At 39.2% G+C, this 23969-nt stretch overlaps 1 protein-coding gene across 2 annotated transcripts; it reads left to right on the forward strand.

Annotated features, from left to right (window-relative positions):
• Positions 1-2580: 2580 nt before the first annotated feature.
• On the forward strand, positions 2581-20752 carry EDN3 (endothelin 3). Of its 2 annotated transcripts, none has more exons than XM_035343651.1 (5): positions 2581-2932; positions 3261-3501; positions 16280-16444; positions 17342-17446; positions 18348-20752. In XM_035343651.1, the coding sequence occupies exons 1-4, from the start codon at positions 2881-2883 to the stop codon at positions 17412-17414; spliced, it is 531 nt and encodes a 176-aa protein (XP_035199542.1). In that variant the 5' UTR covers positions 2581-2880; the 3' UTR covers positions 17415-17446; positions 18348-20752. The 2 variants fall into 2 exon arrangements, with proteins under 2 accessions (XP_035199542.1, XP_035199541.1); XM_035343650.1 differs by having other exon boundaries at positions 2583-2932; positions 17342-17457.
• Positions 20753-23969: the final 3217 nt, after the last annotated feature.

Below are 23969 nucleotides of genomic sequence, written 5' to 3' on the forward strand. Positions count from 1 at the left end.
AATAGAAGGGTCTTCTTTTTATATATTTTTTTCCTTTCTTTCCATTCCTTTTGTTTTGTTTTGTTTTGTTTGTTTAAATAGACCATAGAAAGATTTGGATTGGAAGGGACCTTAAAGATCATCTGGTTTACAAAACCATTACCATTCCATAGGTAATATGTGACCCAAACAAATAACTTGATAATCACTGTAAATGAGAATCAGGCCCACAATGTATTAATTCCTTTGATGAGAGTCTGTTTCTTCCTGTAGAGCCTGTCTTATCTTCTTTTAAAGCTTAAATACGGTCATTTGACCAAAACCTTGCCCTTCTCAATTTCTGAACCTTGATAGCTAATTTCAGAATATATTTTATTACTTCTTCTGTTTACACAGCACTCAGTATCAGTGCTGATATGGCCTCCCCTGGCTTTTCAGTGTTTAAACAGCACACGGAAGAAAAAGTAGGGCAATGTAGAAGAGGCCTTCAACATAACATTTAAAAAAATAGAGCAGCCTTTTTTAGGAAAATTTGTGCAAATAAATTCACAACACAACATGACCTTTTTAACCTGTTAACCTATAGATATGGTACAGTTTTATATTACTTGTTTTATTACTATGATCATTTGACATTACTATCGACAAAATCATGCTGCAACAAAGAAAATTAAATTTAAAAATTAGAATTAGGAATAATGTATTGTTACTTATCACACCAGCAACACATAACCAGTACTTCCTACAGGCTGCAGGGGTGAGTTCTGTTAAACAGTAACTGCACAGCAAATCCCTATTTTTTTTTCTATTTTCAGATAAGTTAAAATGCAATCATAAGCATTTGTCAAAATCAATCCCGTATCCAACAGTATCAGGGTACAATATCTAGAACTTGTGATTTGAAGCAATTGATTTTTCTACTTATATACATAACAGAACTAACTTCAAAACCATTCTTTGTTTTCAGAAATGTTTTGCCACTGTATCTTTCAGAATAGCAGCAGCTATATAACTGTGAAGCCTAACTGTAACTCCGTTGATGCTTTGAGAGCACGACTTTAATATACACAAACCCACAACCCAGCAAAGCAATAGTAGACTTTAAAGGTAAATAAGCACTTAGATCAAGCCTGAATGTCAATGTAATACTAACTTCAGGAACTTAGATAAGATCTTTTTTCCCCCACTGTATTAGTTACGAGGATATTAGTGACTGCAGCAAAGATATTTAAAACTATCAGAACTACAATCACCAAAGACTTTTTACAGTTTTACAGTTCAGTAGTTGAATGTTGTCAATATCTGAGCAAACCACTTGCAGCCAGCTATGTCTGCATGAACTGCACTTGTGACAGCGGGTGCAAACTTTGGGGAGTTACTGAATTCTTGTCTTTTCTAACCGGGCTTTGAATATAGGGCTTGATTAATGCTCCTGGCATTTTAATTCTGTATTGTGATATCTTCTCATTTTAAAACCCATGTGAAACAAAAGCATTTTAATTTTGCACAGAGAACCATGATCTCAGGAAAATTTGAGAAAAAGGAACTTTCTAGCTGCTAACATCTTTAATGAGCATCATGCTTTTGTTATTAGCTGTGAATATGGTAGACCAAAGCTCTCCCACAAAACTTGCAAACTTTAGAAACTGACAAAAGGCAGGGTTTGACAAACTGACAGAATGTGACATCTCGATGGGGTTTTTGTAAGTGTTGTTACTCAACAGTCCACAGCTGAAGCTGGAGCTGGGGGCAGGGCCAGAGAAAGAATGCGACACGGTGGAGAGCAGCGTTACGCCTTCAAATAAATAACCTGAGGGATCCTGCAACTAGTTTTCTACTCGTGAAACAGATTTTAGGGACTACACTGAATTGGCATGATACATACAAATAATTTTGATCGCAACTCTTTCTGGTAGTACTGAAACACACTTAAACGAAACATCCTGTTTTAATTTAAAATATCCACAATTAAATTTACTAACTTTTCTTTATATACTATCTGCAACATATGTTCCCTATAACAGCTTATAATACACTTACTACCGTAAGAAAAGATATAGCAGACTCCCTTAACCCTTAAACCCGTGCCTATTATCACTTAGTGCCTTATGTTATGATAACAAACGGGGCCACACGCAGTAATGATCTAGGCACAAGTGCCAGCTTTGCATGCAGTACGAAGCCCCTTTTGATTTAAGTTTACTTAAAGCTCTTTAAGTTCGGTAGGTTTGTCCGGCAAAGAGGTGCTCTTAATTAAGGGGAAAACGGAAGTAGCAGCGAACTGATGACTTAATTTTCACCTGGGAAATCAGTGATAAAGTCCCGGAGGAAAAGCCCCAGACACTTCCTAAACCCGTACCCCAGGTCTGAGTCGCAGCCTCTTGTTTGTATCACAGAGGCCACCCTCCGTCCCCCGGGGAGCGCAGAGGACGAGAGGAGCGGGCACCGTCCGAGGGCGATGGAGCGCGGGCGGCAGAACAAAGGGGGGCGCGGGGAGGATGCTGCCGGCCGGCCCCTCACCTGCACCGGGCCGGGGGCGGGGAGCGCCCGCCCCGAGGGAGGCAGGGAGGGAGGGAGGCAGGGAAGGAGGCTGCCCGCTGCGGGGAGGCGGCTGCAGCTGGGAAACAGCAGCTCCGGTTTCTGCTCGCGTTTGGGGGTGGGGTGGGAGGTGTGTGTGAGAAACGCCAAGCGATGGATCTTCCCTGCTCCTGACGCCGCTCTCCCCGTCGGGACTCAGCGGGCGCTGGAGGAAAGGAGCCGCGAGGGAGCAGCGCCGCTCGCAGCCCCGTGGGGAGCCGGCTGCGGGGAGCGGCGGCTGCCTCCGGCCCCCAGCGACTCCTCCCGGAGCGGCCCCTGCGCTTCACCTTTGCCTGCAGTTAACAAGCGTGCAATTTGGGGTTAATGGAGCTGGGGTTACTGTTCCTCTTTGGACTTACAATTACATCGACTGCAGGTAACCTGACTTTCTTTCTTTCTTTGCCGTTTCCACGCACGCACACAAAGAAGGGCTGCTTTTGCTCTTCTTTTCCCCAAAGGCTGTAAGGAGCAGCGCGGGTAGCTACCTAGGCATCGCTGGCCGTCGGTGGGTTAAACCCCCCAAACCTCTCCCGGGCTGCCCCCAAGCCCCGGTGCCGGCATCCCGCGCAGACATAACGGTGCCCTTGGCCGCCCGAAACTTCTCGGGGTCCCATCCCCGAGGGTGCTGCGAGCGGGGGGGAGGGGGCACGAGGGGGCCGCAGGGGGGTCTCTGAGCGCTGCTCTCTCCCCTTCCCTTTTTGCAGGGTCCTCGCTGCCCCGGCCTCGCTCCGTGCCGGCCGGCGGCGAGCCGCGCTCGGCGGCCCTGGGCCGGGAGGAGCGGGAGGGCGGCGAGGCGGCGGCGGCGGCGCCGGGCGGCGGCGGCCGGGCCAGGGCTGACGGCGGGGCGCTGCGGCGGCGAGCCCGGCGCTGCACTTGCTACACCTACAAGGACAAGGAGTGCGTCTACTACTGCCACCTCGACATCATCTGGATCAACACCCCCGAGTGAGTGAGGGGCGAGGGATGGAGGGGAGGGAGGGACGCGAAATGGCGGGCCGGGCTGCGAGGGGCCGCCCCGCGCGGGTCGCCGGGAGGTGAGGAGAGGGGCTGCGGGAGGTGAGGTGAGGGGCTTCGGGGAGGCAAGGGGGGCTGCGGGACCCGCCCGCCCCCGGCCACCCTCAGGGCTGCGCCGCGGGAAGGCGGGGCCGGGGTCAGGGGGGCGGCCGTCGGGGGTCCCGTCGGGGGTCGGGGGCGGCCGAACTGCAGCGCCCCGCCACCTGCCCGGCCTCGTCGGAGGAGGAGGAGGAGGAGGAAGGCCGGGGAGCGGGCTGCAGGCAGTGTCCCGGTGGAGGCAGCCCCGGGTGGACTGTGTGTGCAGCCCGAGTGCAATTAGTCATGGGGGGAAATGGAGTTATTTTGTAGGAGAAACCTGTTTCTAATAAACTGCTCTTTAGGAAGGGAAGAATAGTGTGTGTGTAATTGTACTGGCTTTGATAAAAATTCATGTGGGAGAGTGCTCTGACGTTAAAATAATATTTTCTTGAAAACCTCAATATACCAGAGTTAAGATGTTACAGAAGAGTGTCTTTTACAACCATGCTCTATGGTAATGGTAAACATAAGCTTTTGTTTCAACACATAATAAGAACAGTTCTTGAAATCATAACATTTCCCATGAAATGGAAATTCTGAGTTTCACGCAGGTCAGGGGGGGTGAAGCACATATGCAGAAAAGCAGGATCCATTACGAACAGTATCTAATTAAAAGAACTCATCCAGGAAGAGTGACACTTTGCCTACATCCTAAAGGTTACAGTCCTCCTCCTAGCCCATTGTATATATCCTGTCTCTTTGAGTGACTAAACAAGTCTTAAGGATTTGTAAAGATTTTCATAGGCTAAAAGGTATCAGTCCTGTAGGAACCACAGCACTCAAGTTCATTAAAAAATAATCGGGAGATTGGATGAATCTAAAACCAGACTCTGTCTGATGAACTTGAACAGTTAGAGACCTTGGGACGGTATAACTGTGAGCTTCCACATGGCACCTCCAAGTATGCCACTGACTATGGTTTGCGAATGTTTCTCTTAGCCATGAGAATCAATTTGAATCTATTGCAAAGCTTTTCATCAGATTAAAATAACAAAAGGAACAGAAAAAGATAGAGTAGCAGTAGAAAAGGTTAAATTAAACAGGGTTTATAGCACTTAAGTTGTGAATTCATGTGTGTATCCCAGCTAGAGGCCATGCCTGATGACAAGTCTTTTTGAAATTCTACCAGCCTGAAAGTATAATATATCCACAGAAGTCATTAAAATGTTTTTTTCTTAACGTCTTTGTTGTCATTTTCATTCCATTAGGAAAATTATTTTGGATGCAATCCTGTACCATGTGTGCATTAATAATTCACTGATGTGGAGATTTTCTTCTAAAAAGTAGGGAATGGAGAGATACATAAGATTTCCATATAGCACTGTAAATGAAGTAGTCATAATTGAAACACTGAACAGCTGGGGCTATGATTCTGAACTTTCTTAACTAAAGTCAATTGTACACAAAACAACAGCAAATCTCTCTGGTACGTAAAGTCTACTGCCACTGTCCAATGCACAGGTCTTGCCTGTGATCACTCAACTTCTCTAAAAGTTGGATTTCTATCATAGTTGATTTTTCTGCCATTTGACCGGACATTTTTATGCAAGCTACAGAATGTATAGATTTGAGTATTAAGTACTTATATAGAGTGATAAATTCTATACAGGGCTGCCTTGCTCCGTTAGCTGGTTCTTGAGTCTTGCCTGCTCTGAGCAATGAAAGGAAAGGCTCTGTTTATGCGTTAGGTAGATGTACAAATCTCCCTCTAAGCTGAAAGAGCACAGCCTTGATTTTCAATGATTCTAGCATTGCAGGAGAATGCTTCTAAATACGAGGGCAGAGGTAGTCACTGAATTAACTATGTATGGAGATATTCCACATTTCTGACCGTGTTCAGTGCAACAGGAATAGGATTAGGATTTCATGTCACATGTATGAATGAAAAGGTGCTAATTCTGGCCTGGTATTCTGCCTGGAACAGTGTCTCAGTAAGACAAAAAGTATTTCTGGATGTGAATGAGAGGAATCAGTCCTGCCTGCGCACTTTAATATCCCAGGGAAGTTACACAACTTCTTTTAAATGGAAGTAACCCTTGGATCTGTACAGACTGCATGGCTGTTTGTAAATAGGGCTTTCATGTTGCTGTATATGTGTTGTTCAAAGTTTTTATATTGATTAGTAAGAAGTATTGTTCAAACATAACTTTGAGGTTAATACAACAGAAAGCCAGAAAGATTACGTTGAAAAATAGAGAGGTTTTCAGAGAATTGTAGACTCGTTTAATGTTGGAAAAGACTTCCAAGATCATCAAGTCCAACCATCAACCCAAACAGGTTTAATGCTGTTTTTTATCTATTGCTGGTGACTATACTCATAAAGGTGTATTTGTATCTTCACCTAGATAGGTCTCTCTTGCTTACAATGCCATTATTAAATCATGAGCAAGTTAGTAAACCTTTGGAGCGTGTTTCTTAAATAGAACAGAACATCTTGAGTTGGAAAAGACAAGGATCATCAAGTCCAACCCCTGGCTCCACACAGGACTACCTAAAAATGAAACCATATGTCTGAGAGCATTGTCCAAATGCTTCTTGAACTCCGGCAGGCTTGGTGCTGTGACCACTTTCCTGCGAGCCTGTTCCAGTGCTTGACCCTGACATCTGTTGACTCTGATCTTTTTCCTGCTTATTTGCTTCTCATTTCTTTTCCAGTTTTACTTGCTACACCAAGCACTCCAACTGATTTTTACTATTTTTTTTTTTCTCATTTCTCTTGATTTGTATCCTTCACTTTATTCTTTTCTATTACTGTCACAAATTCTTCATTATTTTCTGTAACCAGGTTACTCTTCTCTCCGTACTTCACAGACAACCTTCACTTCCTCCTCTGGTTTCTTCCCTCTACTCTTAGCAACAGAAAATGCTGTTAAGCATTGTTGTAATATGTTCAAAGCAAGTAGTGGTCATGATGTCCCCTTTTCCTTCCCTGGAGAAGTGGTTAAAGTTTCAATGACAACAGTGTTGGAGGCAGAGGCCTTGCCAACACAGGACCCATTTCTATCTTTGCTGAGAAACCACTTGGATCAGCAGGGTGACAATTCTGGAAGAGCACACAATTGCAGAGTATCCAGCCTCTGACTTCGCAGCTATTTCTAATTAAATGAGATATGACGTGTACATGTACGCATTTGAGTATTGCTTTATACTTACCTATGAACCACTGGGGTTAGTCCAGATCACTGAGCCCACCAGTGTTATTTTCACCTAGTGTGAGTCCCTTATGCTAGGAGCAGTGAGAGCCCTAAGTGGGAAAGCCATAGTCCTAACGGAACTCAGGTAAGATAGAACAGAATAATACAATTATGTGATGCAGACAACAGTTTCATAACAAAGATAATTAAAAGCTGGTAAATTTTTCTCACTGATAAAACTGGTTACTCAGAATTAGTTTGCAATGCATTTTTCTGTCAAGTTATTAATTATGTATATCTTGATCTGTATCTTGATCTATAGATACAGACACATTTTGAGGGTGAAAGAATGGCTTGTCTTTTAAACAATACCCACTGATGTAATACAGCTACAGCTTCATGCTCAATTCTGTATGTTAAAGAAGAAAACATAGGGAAGACCTTTTAGATCTGTACCTCTTTACAGGAGTCCTGTATTTCAATATGAACTGAGCTTGTGCATCAATGTCAAAATGCGCTTCAGTTAATGACACTACTGTTGCTGCATGAACAACTACTACAGATGCTCGGAATGATTAGTAAAAGATTAAAAGATGACAACTGTAGGAAAGTAATGCTATAACGGTCACACAATATCAGATACCAAAGTGGTCTTTAATTTTGAAATAAAAGTATAGTAAGAATACGTGGCAATAATATGGAGACTTTCAATGGGGAATCAGCATAGATACATAATTGTAAAAGCACTTCCTCACTCAGATTAAGCAACAAAATTAATTTATTGAAGTATCTAAATCAACAAAAAAGTTTTCTCTAGTTGACATCTTATTTCAGTATTAACTATTAAACTCAAAAGACGGGTAGCGGAATGAAATTCTATGACCATATTGTAAAGGGCAGCTTAGGTGATGATCTAACAGTTCCGTCTGCCAATTACATCAATTTCTGAATCGGTACAATTGGATGGACAAAGTGAAAGGGAGAATTTGTTTTAATATCTTTGTGTTTGCAGCTCTGATCCTCTGACATGTTTTATTTCCTCTGGGGAAGGACAAGGGCATGCACTAACTTGTAGTCTGTTGCTTTGCTCTGTGGGATATAGTGGTAGAGGATATGGTGAGTGTTTCATGAGTATGTGTTAAGCTTGGGATGCTATAAGGATGCGATGTTTTGTCATTATTCCTGAATGGCCATCAAAATTCAGCATATGAGCAGCACTAGGTCAACAACTCTAGATGGTGGACCTGTAGAAATCTGTTTTTCTGATTGAATATGACCACCTTGTAAAGGTGAGAAAGGCCTTTCTTTTTCTTTCTTTTCTGAAACTACTGACAAATGTGTTTGTTGTGGATGCAGGATTTGTCAGAAGCTAAACAGGCAACAGTGGCTGATTCCACTTATGATCATCTGTCTAACAGCTATAAGCTAATGATCTTTGCTCGCTGCTGGCTTAGGTCACTATCATAACACCATCATAGAATGGAAACGAGAAGACTCCAGGACAATCAATTGGATACTCCTCTAACAGGATGCCCTGCTGACTCACTTTTCCATTTCCTTCATAACATCTTTTTGTTACCTGCATCTCATTGGTAATTTAATTTCATTGAAAGGAAGCCTGCATATTATTAAAATGCTTTTCATCCTTATGGTTAAGTGTTATAATAAAGTCTTACAATTTCCCTATTTTTTTGAGAATTATCTCCATCATTAAATGTAGACACTGTCCTGTATATTACTAGAAATAAAAGAACACAGCTAAAGATCTCTCGTTCACCAAAACAATTAAGCACGTGCTTATGATCTTAATAGATCAGACTAAAAATACCTGCTAGCCAAAGGCATGATGATAAAACAGTGGCTGCAAGCCAGGCAAATTCAAATAAAGAAGCTGATCTCTCTGTTTAACAGTGCACATTGTTAACCATCAGAACTAAGTGCCAAAAGAAGTGATGAAATGATGAATCTTACATTGAATCGATTTTATTTTTCTGGATGAAGCTTGCCCTGCCCTGTTGCAGACTATCAAGATTAGACTATCCATGTGCATCTCAGGTCTTAATGTAGCCTGAATAATGAAAGATAAAAAGAAAAATCTTAACAAGCTAGTAACAATTCAAATAACTAAAACTATGGAATCTATGGTCGTACTGGTAAAAAAATAAATCATTTTATTTTATTATTTTATTAAATATTTAATTAAATTAAATATTTAATTATTTTATTAAAAAAAATAAACTGGTAAAAAAATAAATAAATGATAAAAATAAATTTTATCATAAAGATGATAAAAGGAATTGATGTGAATGAGGAATATTAACAAAACAAGTAATATTAAATAACTTTTTTTTTAAGTTACAAATATTTGTGAAAAATTAAATGAGAGATTGTAAATTTCTCATACCCTAAAGGAGGATTTCTGATATTAAAATGCTACACCAGTCTTCACATCAAAAGCGCACTATTTCAAATAGGTTTACTGAACATAGTAATAGGCTTCTACTGTTATGGTTTTATTTAATCATAGACAAACTGGTGTGATTATGAAATCTGTTATACAAACATGGTTATTCTTGCATATTTAAACCATGTACTGACTTCACACCTTGGTTTAATACAGTTTAATTGCATGGATTCATGGATAGACAAGCCTTTTGATGTATTCATTCTTTGCCATTATTACAAATAAAACCCCAAGGGTTTCAGAAAAAAATTCTTGTACAGTTCCAGCTTTGCACACTGACCTCACATCTTTGTTGATTGCCTATATGCTTATTCCTAGCTCTTATGCATACGCCCAGGTAGACAAGACAGTTTGCTTGTCATTTGTCATTACCAAAATGCATGCATTTTACTAGTGGGAGCAGTGCAACCAGTTTTCACAATTAGAATCCTGAAATCAATGAGAGAAGTATCAAACTTAAGAAAAAATATCTTCAGAATAGTTCAATAATGGCATATAACTACACAATCTTTTACTTAAAATAAGATTCTTCTAGGCTGAGATATAAAACAGCTTGCTTTTTGTGTGCCTATTCTATTTTAAAAGACAAGTCAGTATACTCTTGAAGGAACAGATCCAGTATTTCCATTTTACAATAACTTTAACATTCCATTTTTTTTTTTTTTTTAAAAAAAAAGGTGGGGCTTTGTTTTTTAGTGAATGCCTTCTTTTGACAGTTTGATATTGAAAGGAAATTCCCATTCCAGTAACTGCCTCAAATTCCCCCTCTCTCCTGCTTGGTGTTCCGCTCATTTCTCCCAACTGCTCCTAACACCAGTCTCATTCTTTTCAGATTTCCTCATCCCGCATTGTTCAGCCTGATCCCTGGGTACCTTAAGTCTCTGTCTGACACATGCACAGCTTGCATGCCCTCCACAGTCTAAATGTAAAATATATCCCGTCTTCCTGAAAACGTTACTTACAGTGCTGACAGTATTGATAGCGTAACAGCAGTATGCTCAGAAAGACCTGAAATCTCTTGGCTCTGCAGCCTAGGCTCCCGTGTCACTGCAGGAGCTGGTCCTGAAGAAAATGGGGTCAGGGATGAGACACGCTAACAGCTAGTGCCTTGAAATTTCACTACAGCTGCTCGTGTTGGCCTAATTCTAAGACTAAACAAAGAGTAAACAGTCTCCATGGCCATCAAACCACAGGCACTTTCATCAGTCTTAAAGTTTAACCTTTGTTCATTTTCCCCCAGGTTTGTTTTTTTTTGTTTTTAAACCAGCAGTGGGTTTTGAACCATACACACTGCAGGAACACGCACCGGAGAGTGTTTTCTGTGTGTGCACTGGTATGGTGGCTTCAGAGAGTAGCCGTGGGTACTCTAAATTTTGCTTTAAGAAAGCTACCATTTGCCACCTAATTTTATCTGATTCCTTTCCTTCTTATTTTCCAGCTGTTCTTGCCCTTTGGGATTTCCCTCAGTCTGCTTCCTTTAGAAGCAGCCCCCTTGTTAATAAGGTTTCCTGCCAGGCAGAGGAAGAAAAAGGAATAATGGGAGCTTGGGCCCCACAGACAGAAAATATTGCACCAGTTACATATTTTTAATCATATCGCTTGCCACAAAACTGGGAGCAGATTAGAACTGGTACAAGATACTGAAGGATACAGGCAGTGCTGTTTAGAGAGCGGTATTTTTGTGAAGCAATAGTTTGGTTCAGCAGGTTAGCCTCTCTGGGTGTTTGGAGAATGAAATAAAAAAGAAAAAATACGCCCCCATGGTTTGTTGATTTCACTAGCCTCAAGAAACATACCCCAGGTTTTACTCAACTCAGACTTTTTTTCTGATCGTATTTGATACAGAAAACATGTAGCATCCTTTTGACAGCTATAAGATAAGGGTTTTATTGATAAAGTATACACTAAGACTTAAAGAACAAGCACACACGTATTTTGATTTTGCTGTGCACAGTTCTGCTCAGGCCTGTGTCACTGCTGTAATCCTTCCGGGATGGCGTGCTAGGGAAGGTGCCCAGCAATAATCTGCCGTGTTGCAGCCTTTGGATTCTCTCTCAGTACCTGGGTAGTGTGAAATCTGACTGGGAGGCGTATCAAAGAACCCATCTGATGAGTGAGATGGGACGGTGAGGTAGATATGTGGAATCCCTGGCTTATTGCCTAAGTTAGCTATAACTAATTAACTAATTTGGAGTCCTCACAAATTAGTAAGTATTAATTAAAGAATAGGATTGAAAAAAACATATAAACAAACAATAAATAAGAGTGAAGGTAAAACCAAGTCCAGCAAGATCTTGGAGCTACGTCTTTTATGGATAACAGTTGCTGGTTTAGATAAAGAAGAACACTGACTACAACTAAATGGAGGATGTGGGAAATAAAGGTGTGGCTATAGAGCTTAAAAACTCATTTCTCTCATCTGAAAAGAATTTTAACTGCAAAAATCTACTCAGAAAGAGTGCAATTTCCATGAGCGGAGCGTGTGGTTAGAATGACAGAAGACCAAGAAGTCAGGGACTTCTCTGAAGAGCATTCCCATGGTGTTTTACTTCTCAAAAGATGATGAAGAGGAGGAAGTGATAATATGGGAGGAACTCCTATTGTGAACTACTCACAGTTTAAAAAAAACTGATGCATGTTGCAGACAGTTGGAGTGAACTCTCAGAACAGCCCATGATCTCGTCATCTACAGAGTTACACGGTATTGCTGCGGTACTTCACGTGGAATTGTACTTAGAACTACCTGTGATTTCCCCCAGCACCTTTCATTTTGGAGACATTTTGGTGTGCTCGGAGGATGTTAGTTTTTGCTCCCTTTCCATATCCTTTGTTCTCAGTGGTCCTTGCAGGGATCTCATACATTTTAAGATTGTCTGAGAACGCTGGAGACTGTTGGGAGCCTTTCTGGCCTGGATACCTGCCAGAAAATATATTGCTGAATACTGAAATCGCAGCATCTGAGATGAATGCTGCAACCCCCTCATACCTTTGTTTTGGCTGAAACTCTCAAGTGCCCTGGAGGTATCTGCTGTGTTTAAGTGGCTGGGAAAGTAGAAAATAATAGCAGCTCATAGGTCAATTATAACATAGCATGAGAAACTCAGCCACATGTTATAAGAATTAAAATAGACCAATTGGATTTGGCTGCCTGAATTCTGAACATTCACTCTAGTATAAATGAGGGACAGCTGGACATGGGCAAATTGTACACTTCCCAATTAGACTTAAAGGCAAGAGTTACTCAATGGGCAGTTTTTTCTGTGGGAAATTTGCACTGGTATCACTGGTTTAGAATGGCCGTTTCACTATTACTCAGTATTTGTCTTTTTCAACAAACAAATGCCTATCTCTGTTAATTTAGTGACAAAAACTTGCTTCAAGAGACAGCTGACTTTTAGGTCAGCTTTTTATGTTGCACTTTGCAAATAGAAGTAATAGGGTCTGGGTTATTTAAGGATCTGAATATCTGTCTTGCATAGCTATACTTTTGCCTTTTAAAATTCTAGGAGAAACATTGGCCAGCCTAAAGATTGCTGCCTGTTCCTTCCATTGCAGAAATCAAAAGCACATTTCAAGTGACAGGAGCACGCTGTGCTTTGATTAGCTTTGTACAGCTCTATGTTACACATGGGATTATCTTTGGATAACAGATCTGTAGCACGGACTGCCCATAATTTTATTACATGACACAATTCCAGGCGCTGGAGGCACTGGAGAGTTAGGTTAGCAGCTTCTTTTCCACATACAGCCTTATAATGAGGGAAATAAAGAACAAAATAGCTTATACTGAAGAAGCTATTTCTTTAAACTCACACCTCCTTTAATTTAGAAAGTGGTTAATAGCTGACTAAAGAAGAGAGATGCCTCACCTGAAATCGGAAGGAAAGCAAATGCTTGGTGACAGTTAAATGTTGACAAGAATTCCCACCTAGCAAGCAGGAATTGTAATTCTGTGCCTGTCATTTTGAACCTGAGCACTGCAGCACCATAAAATTTGCTGCACAAGCAGCCATTTATTAATCACATGTAACAATCTCAGCATGCTGCTAGGCAAATGCTTCTGATATTTGTTCAACTGAATCTCTCTGGCATCTCTTCTCACTTCTGAAGTACTGGGAAAGAGGCATGAACTAACTTGAAATACTAACATTTTCAGCTGCTGGAACGATAACCATGCACACACTAACATTTGCTTAAATGTTGTGATTTATGAGTTGCATCAGAGTAACTGACAGGCACGAAAACACTATGTTTTTTAGCTCTTTCTGAATACTGCTGGAAGGATTCTGAGTTGCTATTGAGTTTATCTGTTTTGGTTCTGAATTGTTGGCTTAGAAATAAAAAGGCATATTGGGACAACTATTAAATTTCCATCTCTTATTGGCAAATCTGCACATTAGCTTACATAAAATGTTTGCCTGGGTATCCTAGTTAAAATTCTACACTTCAAAATGTCATAGCTTTTGCATTTATTTCTGGACCATTGCGAATGAAGTGCTCTTGAAAATATTTTCCAGGCTATGAAGCATACCCTTATAAGCCTCAGGCTTACAAGTTTTGTAGAACTTAAGGCACTTCATTAGAAAGATCAAAAGCAGTATCTAAAATATCAGTTTCCTCCTCTGCTTCTGGCTGTGATTCATGCTTCTAATCACTTGGAATTACACTACATTGTCCACTCCTGCCAGTTTGCTGGAATTTACTGGCTTTTAGGAAATGTATCAGACTGGTAAAGGGCCCGTTCCTAACTCACCATAGTTCTCATACTGATGCATTAACGTGCATTGAAGTCGATTATGATTGCACTTAACCCATTAATTTGCAAATTGCAGCAACTAAGGAATAAAGCACATGTGCCCTTTTGCCTCTCCAGCTGTGAAGGCAAAACCTCTGACACAGACCAACCTGTAGCTCAGTCCCACAGAGATTCTCATTTAGAGAATTAGAATAAGAAAAAATAGTATCATATGTTGGAAAATTGGAAAACTGAACTTTTTAAGGAATTACTTTTTAAGGAATTAACTTTTTTTAAGGAACTTTTTAAGGAATTAACTTTTTAACTGAACTTTAAATAATGAAAATACAATACTATAGTATTTGATGTCTTTTTAATACGGTGTGGGATGACGTCTGCACAAGCTGTGAAAAGCTTCCTTATCCCTTTACAACCTATCTACCATGAAATAGGGGTTTCACAGTTGGTTAGACCAAGCAAAATTCCTCTCTTCATTTCAGCCTAAATTTGAGCAAGAAGTTGAATAACAGAATTACCCCAGACTGTTTCCATAGAGGGTTCACTACCCTTAAAAAGACAGGAACTTCCTTCCTCCCATTCCTGTCTCTAAATACCAGCCATTACTTCATAAAAAACATTTATGTATCTAAAAATATGACTGTACAACAACTAGTTATGACAGAAGTTACCTACATTAGCCATTTACTCTCGAGTAGATGACAGTACAGAATTATTAATACTCTTCAGATATAAAATAGGACTTGCCCTTAACCCTGAAAACAACAAATAGCTTCTCAAATGGCTGTTTGAAAAGAGGGGGCAAAATCAAGTCCTAAAGTCTTAATCCCAATTTGCATATTCTTGGCTTTTCCTAGTGTTGAGGCATAGCCATAGAACAAAGTAAGTGGTGAGAATATACAGCACTTTCTGCAGAGATGTCAAGAAGATCAGCACCTGCCGGAGAGTGTCTCATGGCCTGGAACAAACAGAAATACTGCTTGTGATTTTGTCTCTTTGTGATTTATGATAAATCTACCTACGATAGGTGTGCTCCGGTTCAGGCTGTGAAAGATGAGATGCACGGCTACAAGCTGGTACGTTAGTAGCAGTGCAGAGGTTTGAATAACTGATTTGCATGAACTGTACTGATGTTACATCAAAAATTATTGCAGAGATTACAAAAATAATGTTTCTAAACATTTCAGCCCACCATGAGTGTGGGAAAATGGAAAATTTGCAGCTTTCCAATTAATAGCCTAATGATGTTTTTATGAAAGCAAATGAAACAAGTCCAAGTACATGAAGTTAGTGGTTCCAGACTCATTATTCAGGCTTTGTTCTGCAACCCTTCCGTAACCCTTCTATAACCACTCTTACTTCCTCTCCCCCGCATTTCTTTTTTTTCTCCCCCTTTCACCTCCACTCCTCTTTCTCACTTTTGAACCCTTTGGTTGTTTAGCATTTGTGGGTTGCTTAGCCCAGCCCCTGAGTACACTGGAACACCTGTGGGTCTCCAGAAGTTCCACATGGTGTAAACCTGAGTTGAGATTCTTTGACAACTTGTAGTAGGAGAATAATTTATGACGTACATCAAAACTATCCATGCATTTTTGGGACACTAGCAAGCAGCAATGAAGCATTCCCTTTTCTGATACTATTGCCTATAACCCATAAACAAAGTATGCCAAACTTCAGGGAAATAAAGAGAATTACCTCTATCTATCGGCGTGCTGCTGTAAAGAATATGTAGGCATCAGTGCTTTTCTGTGAGAGATCACATGAGAAAGATTATCTAGCTGTTCTCACATTTGTGACTTGATGGTTCATGTTCCTAAGCGTGATGCAGTAAACCAGTCATGCAGATGATTTTCTCCATTTCTCAATGATAAAAATAATGGCAAATCAGAAGATGACAACAACATGATGTCACTTATCTGGTGGAAGTCACCACAGCCCCTATTTCAGTTTCTACCAGCTATGGCACTGGAGATGACACTTGTGGGGAATAACCAACTCAAAGAAACACTAAAATAAGCAATACCTGGGATGTATTTGTACTGGGTGCTAGGTATTTTTTTTTTTTTTGTACATAGTCAATGTAGCTGCCAACTAATTCTGACATTTGAGCTTTTTTTTTTTTTAATAAGCTACTTTGTAACTTCATAAAAGCCTAAGTTGATTGAGTTTGGTATAAGTTGATTGGTTTGGTATATAGGTCTGTTTTCTAAAAGAGAAAAAAAAAAACACATCATCTTAATTAGCTCCTAAAATATACAATATTTGTGATTCTCACAACAGGAGGACTGTACCATATGGGCTGTCTAACTACAGAGGCAATTTTAGAGGCAAAAGATCTACAGGCCAGAATCAAAGTACTTTCCAGTCTTCTTTTCGGTGTTCTTGTTTGGATGCTCATGACAAGCAGTGTACGCAGTTTTGCAGGAGAATGCAAGACAGAAGAAGGTGAGCATCTCTGCTTAATAATGCAGGCTGAGTACATGATTTGACTATTTCATGGAAGTAAACTATTCATGGAAGTAACTTGTTCATTTATGTATCAAATGAAACTGATCAAGAGATGTATTGATTTCAAATCCAATTCTCTTATCTAGTTGTGTAGGTTAATCCTGGCCAAAAGCCAAGCACCCACACAGCCACTCTCTCAGTTCACCCTCAAGTGGGGTAGGGGAATGAATAGTAAGAGCAAAAGTGAGAAAACTCATGCATCATGATACAGACAGCTCAACAGGTGAAGAGGGAAAAACAACCAACCACACACACCAAAAACCAATAACCAATGCAATGTGTATCACTCCCTGTCTCCTGAATACAGACTGATGCCCAGCCAGTCACTAAGAAAAGCCAACCGCCGCCCCTCTCGCCCCTTCTTCCATCTATACCCAGAGTTTTGTTATCAAGGATAATATTAGATGTTATGAAATATTCCTTTGGCCAGTTCAGGTCACCTGTCTGAGTTTTGTCCCATTGGTGCCATGCGAGCCCTGGTCAGGAATACCAAAACAGTGGTGTACTATCAACACTGGTTTGTTTTTAATCCCAAATCCAACTCACAGCTCCATATGGGCTGCTATGAAGAACTAACTCCATCCCAGCCAGACTCAGTACATGAGCGCTTTGGATTTTTGTTGGTGTGCATTTCTTTTTATGATGTGGTATTTTTGAAATAGCAACAGTGAGAATAACAAGCAGAACAATTCAAGCCATGTGTTATTTTAGAATGGAAATATGCAAAGCTTTTTCTATTGTAAACAAAGGTATGATGCTGTCACTTTATGAATAGCTCAGTAAGGATAATTGATGAGAACACAGTGAGAAACTGAGCAAAATTATCTTCCCCAGAAATCACGGATCAATGAAAATAACAGAGGAGAAAGACCAAAGCAGGGAAGAGGAGAATGCTTTCATTCAGTAGCACAGAGAGCTTGGAGGATCCTGAACAGTCAGGTATGGCTCAGGTGTGTATCTTGTTGCATAGAAATAATATTTTCCCATATATTTGCTTTGTATTTTCATAAGATTAAGTTATTCCGAATGAGTAGTTTCCCTTCCTGCTAAATAAGGGCAGAATTTGGCCTGTGAAGTTTTGTTCTTATTTTTAGTTTTAAATAACCTTTATTATACATAGAATTACTACAGCTTTTCTCATGCTGATCTAGCGCTTTCAGAAATTCAGAAGTTCTCTGGCTATAAGCCAACATATCTGGAAACAGCCCTACTTTTTTTTTTTTTTTTTTCCCTAGTCAAGAGCTGTTCCTGTCTATCATCTTTTTACTAAATTACTACTGCAACAACTTTGGCTACATGAGACAGTGCACTACTGCAGTAAAACTTAAGTTGTCAAGGTACAGAAAAAAAACAAACTTTGTGGAAAAATATTTGGAGGGGAAAATAAATCTACTAGAAGTGTCAGACATACAGAGGTTACTGTGACCTTGTAGCCAGTTTCAAAAAAGTTCCAGTTCCAAATCAACCTTTAATACTACTGCAACGTAAGAAATGCAAAATGATGTCGGTATAAGCAAATACTTGTAGTTGTGGGTGAAATGAGGCAGCCATTAGGACTACAAGACTTTTAAAAATAAGTCAAAATCACCTCGTTACCTCAAAATTTTAGCTATGGAGGGAAGGATCCAACTTCTTTTGTTTGTTTGTTTGTTTGTTTTGTTTTGCTATGATTATGTAATCAGAGCTAATTTGGCATCTGGGTAGCATTTACTCTGTGTGCATACTATGTCAAGTAGGTGTGTGTATATAATGAAGGAGATGAACCATAGTTCTACCAGGTCAGAGAGAGCTAGCTCTGACTAATCAAGCAGTTCTTTTGTTTGTTTGTTTGTTTGTTTAGCTTTAACATTCATTTGCTGAAGCTCAGAAGCAAGAACTTAAACTACAGCTCTCCCCTGAGATGGACAACATTGATGCTTCAGTCTGATGCCAGTGGAGAATTCAGCAGCATGCAACACTTCCATTCCCTCAATGCCATTCTGAGGGCACGTGAACCTGTGTGAAGAAGCTTTCTCCCATGCTCCCCTCGTGAGAGTCTCAGTAAAGGATAATTATCACATAACCTGGCAGGGAATATATAGATCAATATTGAACACAAATACAAAGACTGATACAAATTTCAGCAACACAATTTCAGGAAACATTTTTCTACCTGATTTTTAAAAGTAAAATAGAAACATACTGTTTCACTTATGCTTGCTATGTGTCTGAAGAACCCATCCAGTTTTACGTGGGCAATTGTAACTGGACAACGTGATGAGTTAGAGAGAGATTGCCTATACATGAGTTCTCAATAAGAATAAACAGATTCAAAATGTTTCTCTTGTTAATGTATGCAAGCCTGAATCACCATATTGTAACCTTGTGGCAGATGTTTAAATAACAATATCTATGCAGAATAAATATGAATGGCTAATATAAACATTACTATAAACTGTAGCAAGTTAAGAGTATACACTGAGTATTCAATAGGTTACTGAATTTATGCACCGTGATTCCTGCACAAAGTTCCATTCAATACACAGTGCTTATGTAGAGATGCACTGTAGCTGATGAGCAGAACTCCAATAATTCAGCCCAAATAATTTCCTAGAGATGAAAGGGTAGGACTATGGAACTTCAAAAGAAACTTCACGTGAAGTACTAGATCATATGCTATTCAAAGCCCCTAACATAGGTTGTCCTCCATAATACATACATTCATCCTTTCTAGTCCTTTAAATCACATTTTTCCCTCTTCAGTGAAACATCATCACCGAACAACTTGGAAACTTGATGATGAGATTATATCCACCTGTGGATATTTTTCAATGGAAAATGTATCTTTAGAAAGTATGGACTTTTTTGATAGAAAGGTGCAAGAGTAAGCTTGAAAAAGAGTAAATTTTGCACATCCTGTTCAATAATATAATTTAAAAAGAGAGAGAGGAAATCCCTTACTTGTAACATTATAGAACTTTAGGCAGACTTTCCCCAGGGTGCATAGGTTAAACTGTAACCAGATGACGTTAAATTATATTTTATTGAAAGATGGAGACTAAAAGAAAACCTGCAAAATGGGAAGAACAGTAAAAATGGTTATATAGACTTAAAACAGTGGTGATAGACTTTGTTTGAAACAAGAAAGGGAGGTCTTTTTGCTAAAATATATATGATATATTATATATATATGGATATATTTCATAAATAAATTATTATAGTTATAAAAGTAAATATATCTTTCAGTTATTGCATTTGTATCAGTGTCTTATTTGCTGTACAAATGATTTTGTACTTTTATAGGACATAGATTATTTATTATATGGAAACTCCTCACATATAATTTTCCCATAATTTTTTTAAAGGAACCGTATAGCTTTCCCCTCCCCTCTGCCCCAGATAATCAGGCTTTGTTATGAAGAATGCTTAATGCTCATTTATAACCACTAACAGGATCATTTTTTTTTTTTCTTTCCCTGAATGCATACACCTAGGTCATACAAAATCTTGCCTTCTTCAGAACAGATTGATAGCTCTAAAAGTCTGTGAACTGAATATGTACCCCTAGCAGTTCATGTAAAAATCAATCTGTCCTGAGCACAGCAAAAGAAAGAACATGAGAAATAACTGTTGCACCAAACCAGGAAAGGACAAAATTCAAAGTTTACTGCAGATATATCCAAATTAATCTATAAATGCAGCATACAGCCAAACAATGTATGTGCTGGGTTCTGGACTATAACTACAGTTATTCTGTCTGAGAATAGCTTACGACCATGAGATTATTACCTACTTTTGATATGTTTATGGAAAAATTCACCACTAGCATCCCTCATGTCTCAGGGAGTCAGTCTATCTATTTTTAATGGTATGCATGTTGGACTAATTGGAATTTAAGTTCCTTAAAAATTTCACACAAAAATAATACACAACTGGTGAATGTTTTAAGTAAGAAACTTTTTAAAATGTGATAAAATGATTATTTGCAGAAGCTAGAAATAAATCTTTTCACATGTGACATGAGCATAGCTAGGTGTACTACAGAACTATTCTTCCGGGATATTGTTTTGAGGACACTACTGTATAGTTTTGTAACAACAAATTAGTTCCAGTTCTTACTCTATTCCATGTACAACTGTTTCTATGCAACTTTTCTAATTTTGTCAGCATGGCGTAGCTCTCATTCTAGTATCCATTAATAAAAGTGCAATTTTCAGTTTTTAATAGGAATAACAGCAATAAATGATCAGAGGTCTAGAAAACATTGTAGAAGGGAGGCTTTGAAGAATTTCTTCTGGAAGAAAAAAGAAAAAAAAAGAAAAAAAAAAGAGGGGGGATGTGAACACAGCATCAAGCACACAGGTCTGTGGAAGAGAGGAAAGCAGCATATTGTTCCTACGTTCCTCTAGCAGAAACAGCAAGCATGGGGCTTACGTTACAGCAAAGCCCATCCAAGTTAAACACGGCAGTAAGAACAGTTAAGTGCCACAGAGACAACAGTCTCACGGAGACAATGGTCTCCATCACCACCTCCACTTCTTATTCCTTGGCTGTGCCCTGTGAAAGGCATGGACTTTGGTGTCAGAGTCAGAGAGGGGTCAAAGCTGCGAGTGTGGAAGGAAGTGCCTTCCTGCAGAGTTAGGTGACTACTCCCTGAGCAGAGTTCATGTTTCCTGTTCATCAGAGTAAATGGCTCCTTGCTTGCTGTGCTGGCTTTTGGGGATACTATTCTTTTGCTTCTAATCTTCCCAAAGATTACACAATGATTGTAAAACCTGGAAGCAAAGTTCTTTAGTAGATCCTTCGCATGTTAACTTAATACAGGGATGACTTTAAAAGGAAACTAATTTTTAGTTGACTTCACCAGGAAAGTTACTTAATTTTTATTCATAAGAACAGATGAATTAAAATAGGCCAACGATTTATTCATTTCCCTTACTAAGGGTTGTTTGTAACCCACTGAAGTTTATCAGATATGTGGGTGGGAGAAGGTGGTACATGTTTTAGAGTTATTTTGTCATGCAGGCAGAAGTAATTTTCTCTTGGCTAAACTGTGACAACTTAAATCATTCCTCATCTGCTTTATGAATGTGCTAAATGGAATTTACTACATCCTCCAACTATTCATTAAATGCTGGAGAATGGAATTGTTTTTTCTCCATAATAAAAACCAAGACTGCTGGCATGATGTACCAGCAAAGACTGAATGAAATGCTTTTGACAGTTTTAAAACCTCAAAGAAGTTTGACATATAAGTCTTTCTCACAAAACACAGCTGAGTAAAAAAAGAGTTTGAAAGAATATCTTTTGCTGCAAGAAAATAATGGAAATATGTTACTACAGTGCATGTAATCTCTTCATAATGACCAAAAGAAACAGTGGCCACAGTTCTGGGATGTGGCACCCAAACCCACCAGATCCACCCAGATACTTTCTAGATACCCAGCACTTGAGCCTGACAGATGTTCCTATTGGCAGCATCTAGCATCTTTCACATATATGCAACAGAACAGCTAGGCAAAAAAACAAACAACAAAAACACTAATGCGAAAGACTGCAGAGAGAAATCATGAAAATTTGGTTCAAGGTGAATTGAGATGACAAAACTATTATCTTATAGGAGTAAAGGCTAATAAGAGTAAGACTGAAAAATGCAACTAGAAGTTATTGTAGAATCATAGAACCATTCAGGTTGGAAAAGACCTCTAAGATCATCTAGTCCAACAGTTAACCTAATACTAAAGTCCACGACTAAACCACGCTACTAAGTTCTACATCTACATGTTTCTCAAAGACCTCCTGTTCCAATGCAGCAGAACCCTTTCAGTAAAGAAATTTCTCCTGATATTCAACCTAAACCTGCCCTGGCACAAAGGAACAAAAAAACATATGAACATTAAATCTTTAAATCCACAACTTGGTATCTACTGGAACAGAAATCAAGAAAAACTGTGAACAGATGAGATTGAAAACAATCTCTGGTTTCACTACTAGAGTTTTGCAGAGGAAAAGATGTAACCTGGAGAGCTTTATGGTACAAAGAAACGTCAGGATTGAGAGACTTAAAATATGTTAAGCAAGTTAAACAAAGCATATTGAGCTTTCTGTTTACCTTGCTTTGCTTTTGAATGAAGTTTGGAAAGATACCATGCAAGGTATCTTTCCAAACTTCATTCAAAAGCAAATTTTCAGAAGTATCTCTACTTCCAAGATTTTCAGAAGTGCTTTCTTTGGAAGAGAGATGTGCCTTGATTTGCACTCCAAAGTTATCCCTATAGCTGAGTAATCCATGCTGATAGCTAGTAGTGTAACTGTGCTTCAAAAAACTTCTGGGATGAGGTTCAAGTTCTGCCATGAGAAATACTTCACTGAATTCTTGGGCTCTTACTGAGCTTTAGCCTAAGCTGCAGCGTCCACATTGCATAAAGTAGTATCCATATTGAACACATTCCCCCCCACCCCCCATACTTCTAGCTTGGTTCTTTCTTTATTTCAATATGCTCCTTATCAATCTTACAACAGTGACCCAGTTACCAAGTCACGCCTTATATGCACAGTGCTTGGAATTCGTAGTCCTGCTGCATTTTTTTTTTTTGTTTCTTTTTAAAAGGTATCTAAATTTTTTTTAACCACGTGCTATCATTCAGTCATCAGCGAACAGATACCTTGACCCAAGCTCCCTGTGGACGTCTCTGTCAACATAAATGGAATTGTATTGACTTGCAAAAGCTGAAATTCTGTCCCCTTAACAATAAGTTGATTACAAGTCCACAAATCTTTGACATTCAAACACCATTTTTCCTATGAATATTTGAAAATTCTACGTGGACAAGGCCATTTAGACAGTAAAGGGCCATTATGTTAAAAAAATGAAATGAGAAGAGATGAGGAAATATCTGAGAAAAAGATGTTTCCTTTTTACTTGTAGTAATGGATATTCCAATGGACAACCAATCATGTTTATTAACTATTGATTTCTGTTAAAATTGTTTCTCAGAATGTGATCCAGCTGTTCATTAAGTGGGAGTTTACGTGTGATTCATGAGCAGCAATTTTACCATACTTGTCCAGAAATTATTTGTTCTATTGCTCCTAGATTGTTTTCTTTTTTATTTCCATAGTTCATTTTGAATTTGCTGGCTACTATTTTGTAAAGACAATTTTTTTCCCCAAAGTATTGACTAATCAATTTGGAAATGCTTCATTGTTTGCTGCGTTTCTCTTTGTGGATCCAGGCCTGTCAGTTTATATTGCTCAAGTGAGAGGAGAGCGGTCTTCAGTTACCAGTACAGACCCTTGGCTATGCAAGTACTTTCAATTCATATAATAAAAAGGGTTAGAGCCTTTTTTTTTTGTCTTTAAAATAAATGTGCAAACTATTTCAGCAATATATATATATATATTGAGGGACTAGGTAGTTTTTTCCATGGAGACAAACTAAACAAAGTTTTACTTTGCATGACAGAAAGTTACAGAAAAACAG

The sequence above is a fragment of the Oxyura jamaicensis genome, chromosome 20 (assembly GCF_011077185.1).
Source record: "Oxyura jamaicensis isolate SHBP4307 breed ruddy duck chromosome 20, BPBGC_Ojam_1.0, whole genome shotgun sequence".
NCBI lineage: Eukaryota > Metazoa > Chordata > Aves > Anseriformes > Anatidae > Oxyura > Oxyura jamaicensis.

Bases quoted from the DNA above. Each gene is read 5' to 3' on its own strand.
- EDN3 (XM_035343651.1), top strand. From the start codon at position 2,881: ATGGAGCTGGGGTTACTGTTCCTCTTTGGACTTACAATTACATCGACT. The intron at 2,933-3,260 runs GTAACCTGACTT...CCCTTTTTGCAG, and splicing joins TACAATTACATCGACTGCAG to GGTCCTCGCTGCCCCGGCCT. The intron at 3,502-16,279 runs GTGAGTGAGGGG...TTCTCACAACAG, and splicing joins ATCTGGATCAACACCCCCGA to GAGGACTGTACCATATGGGC.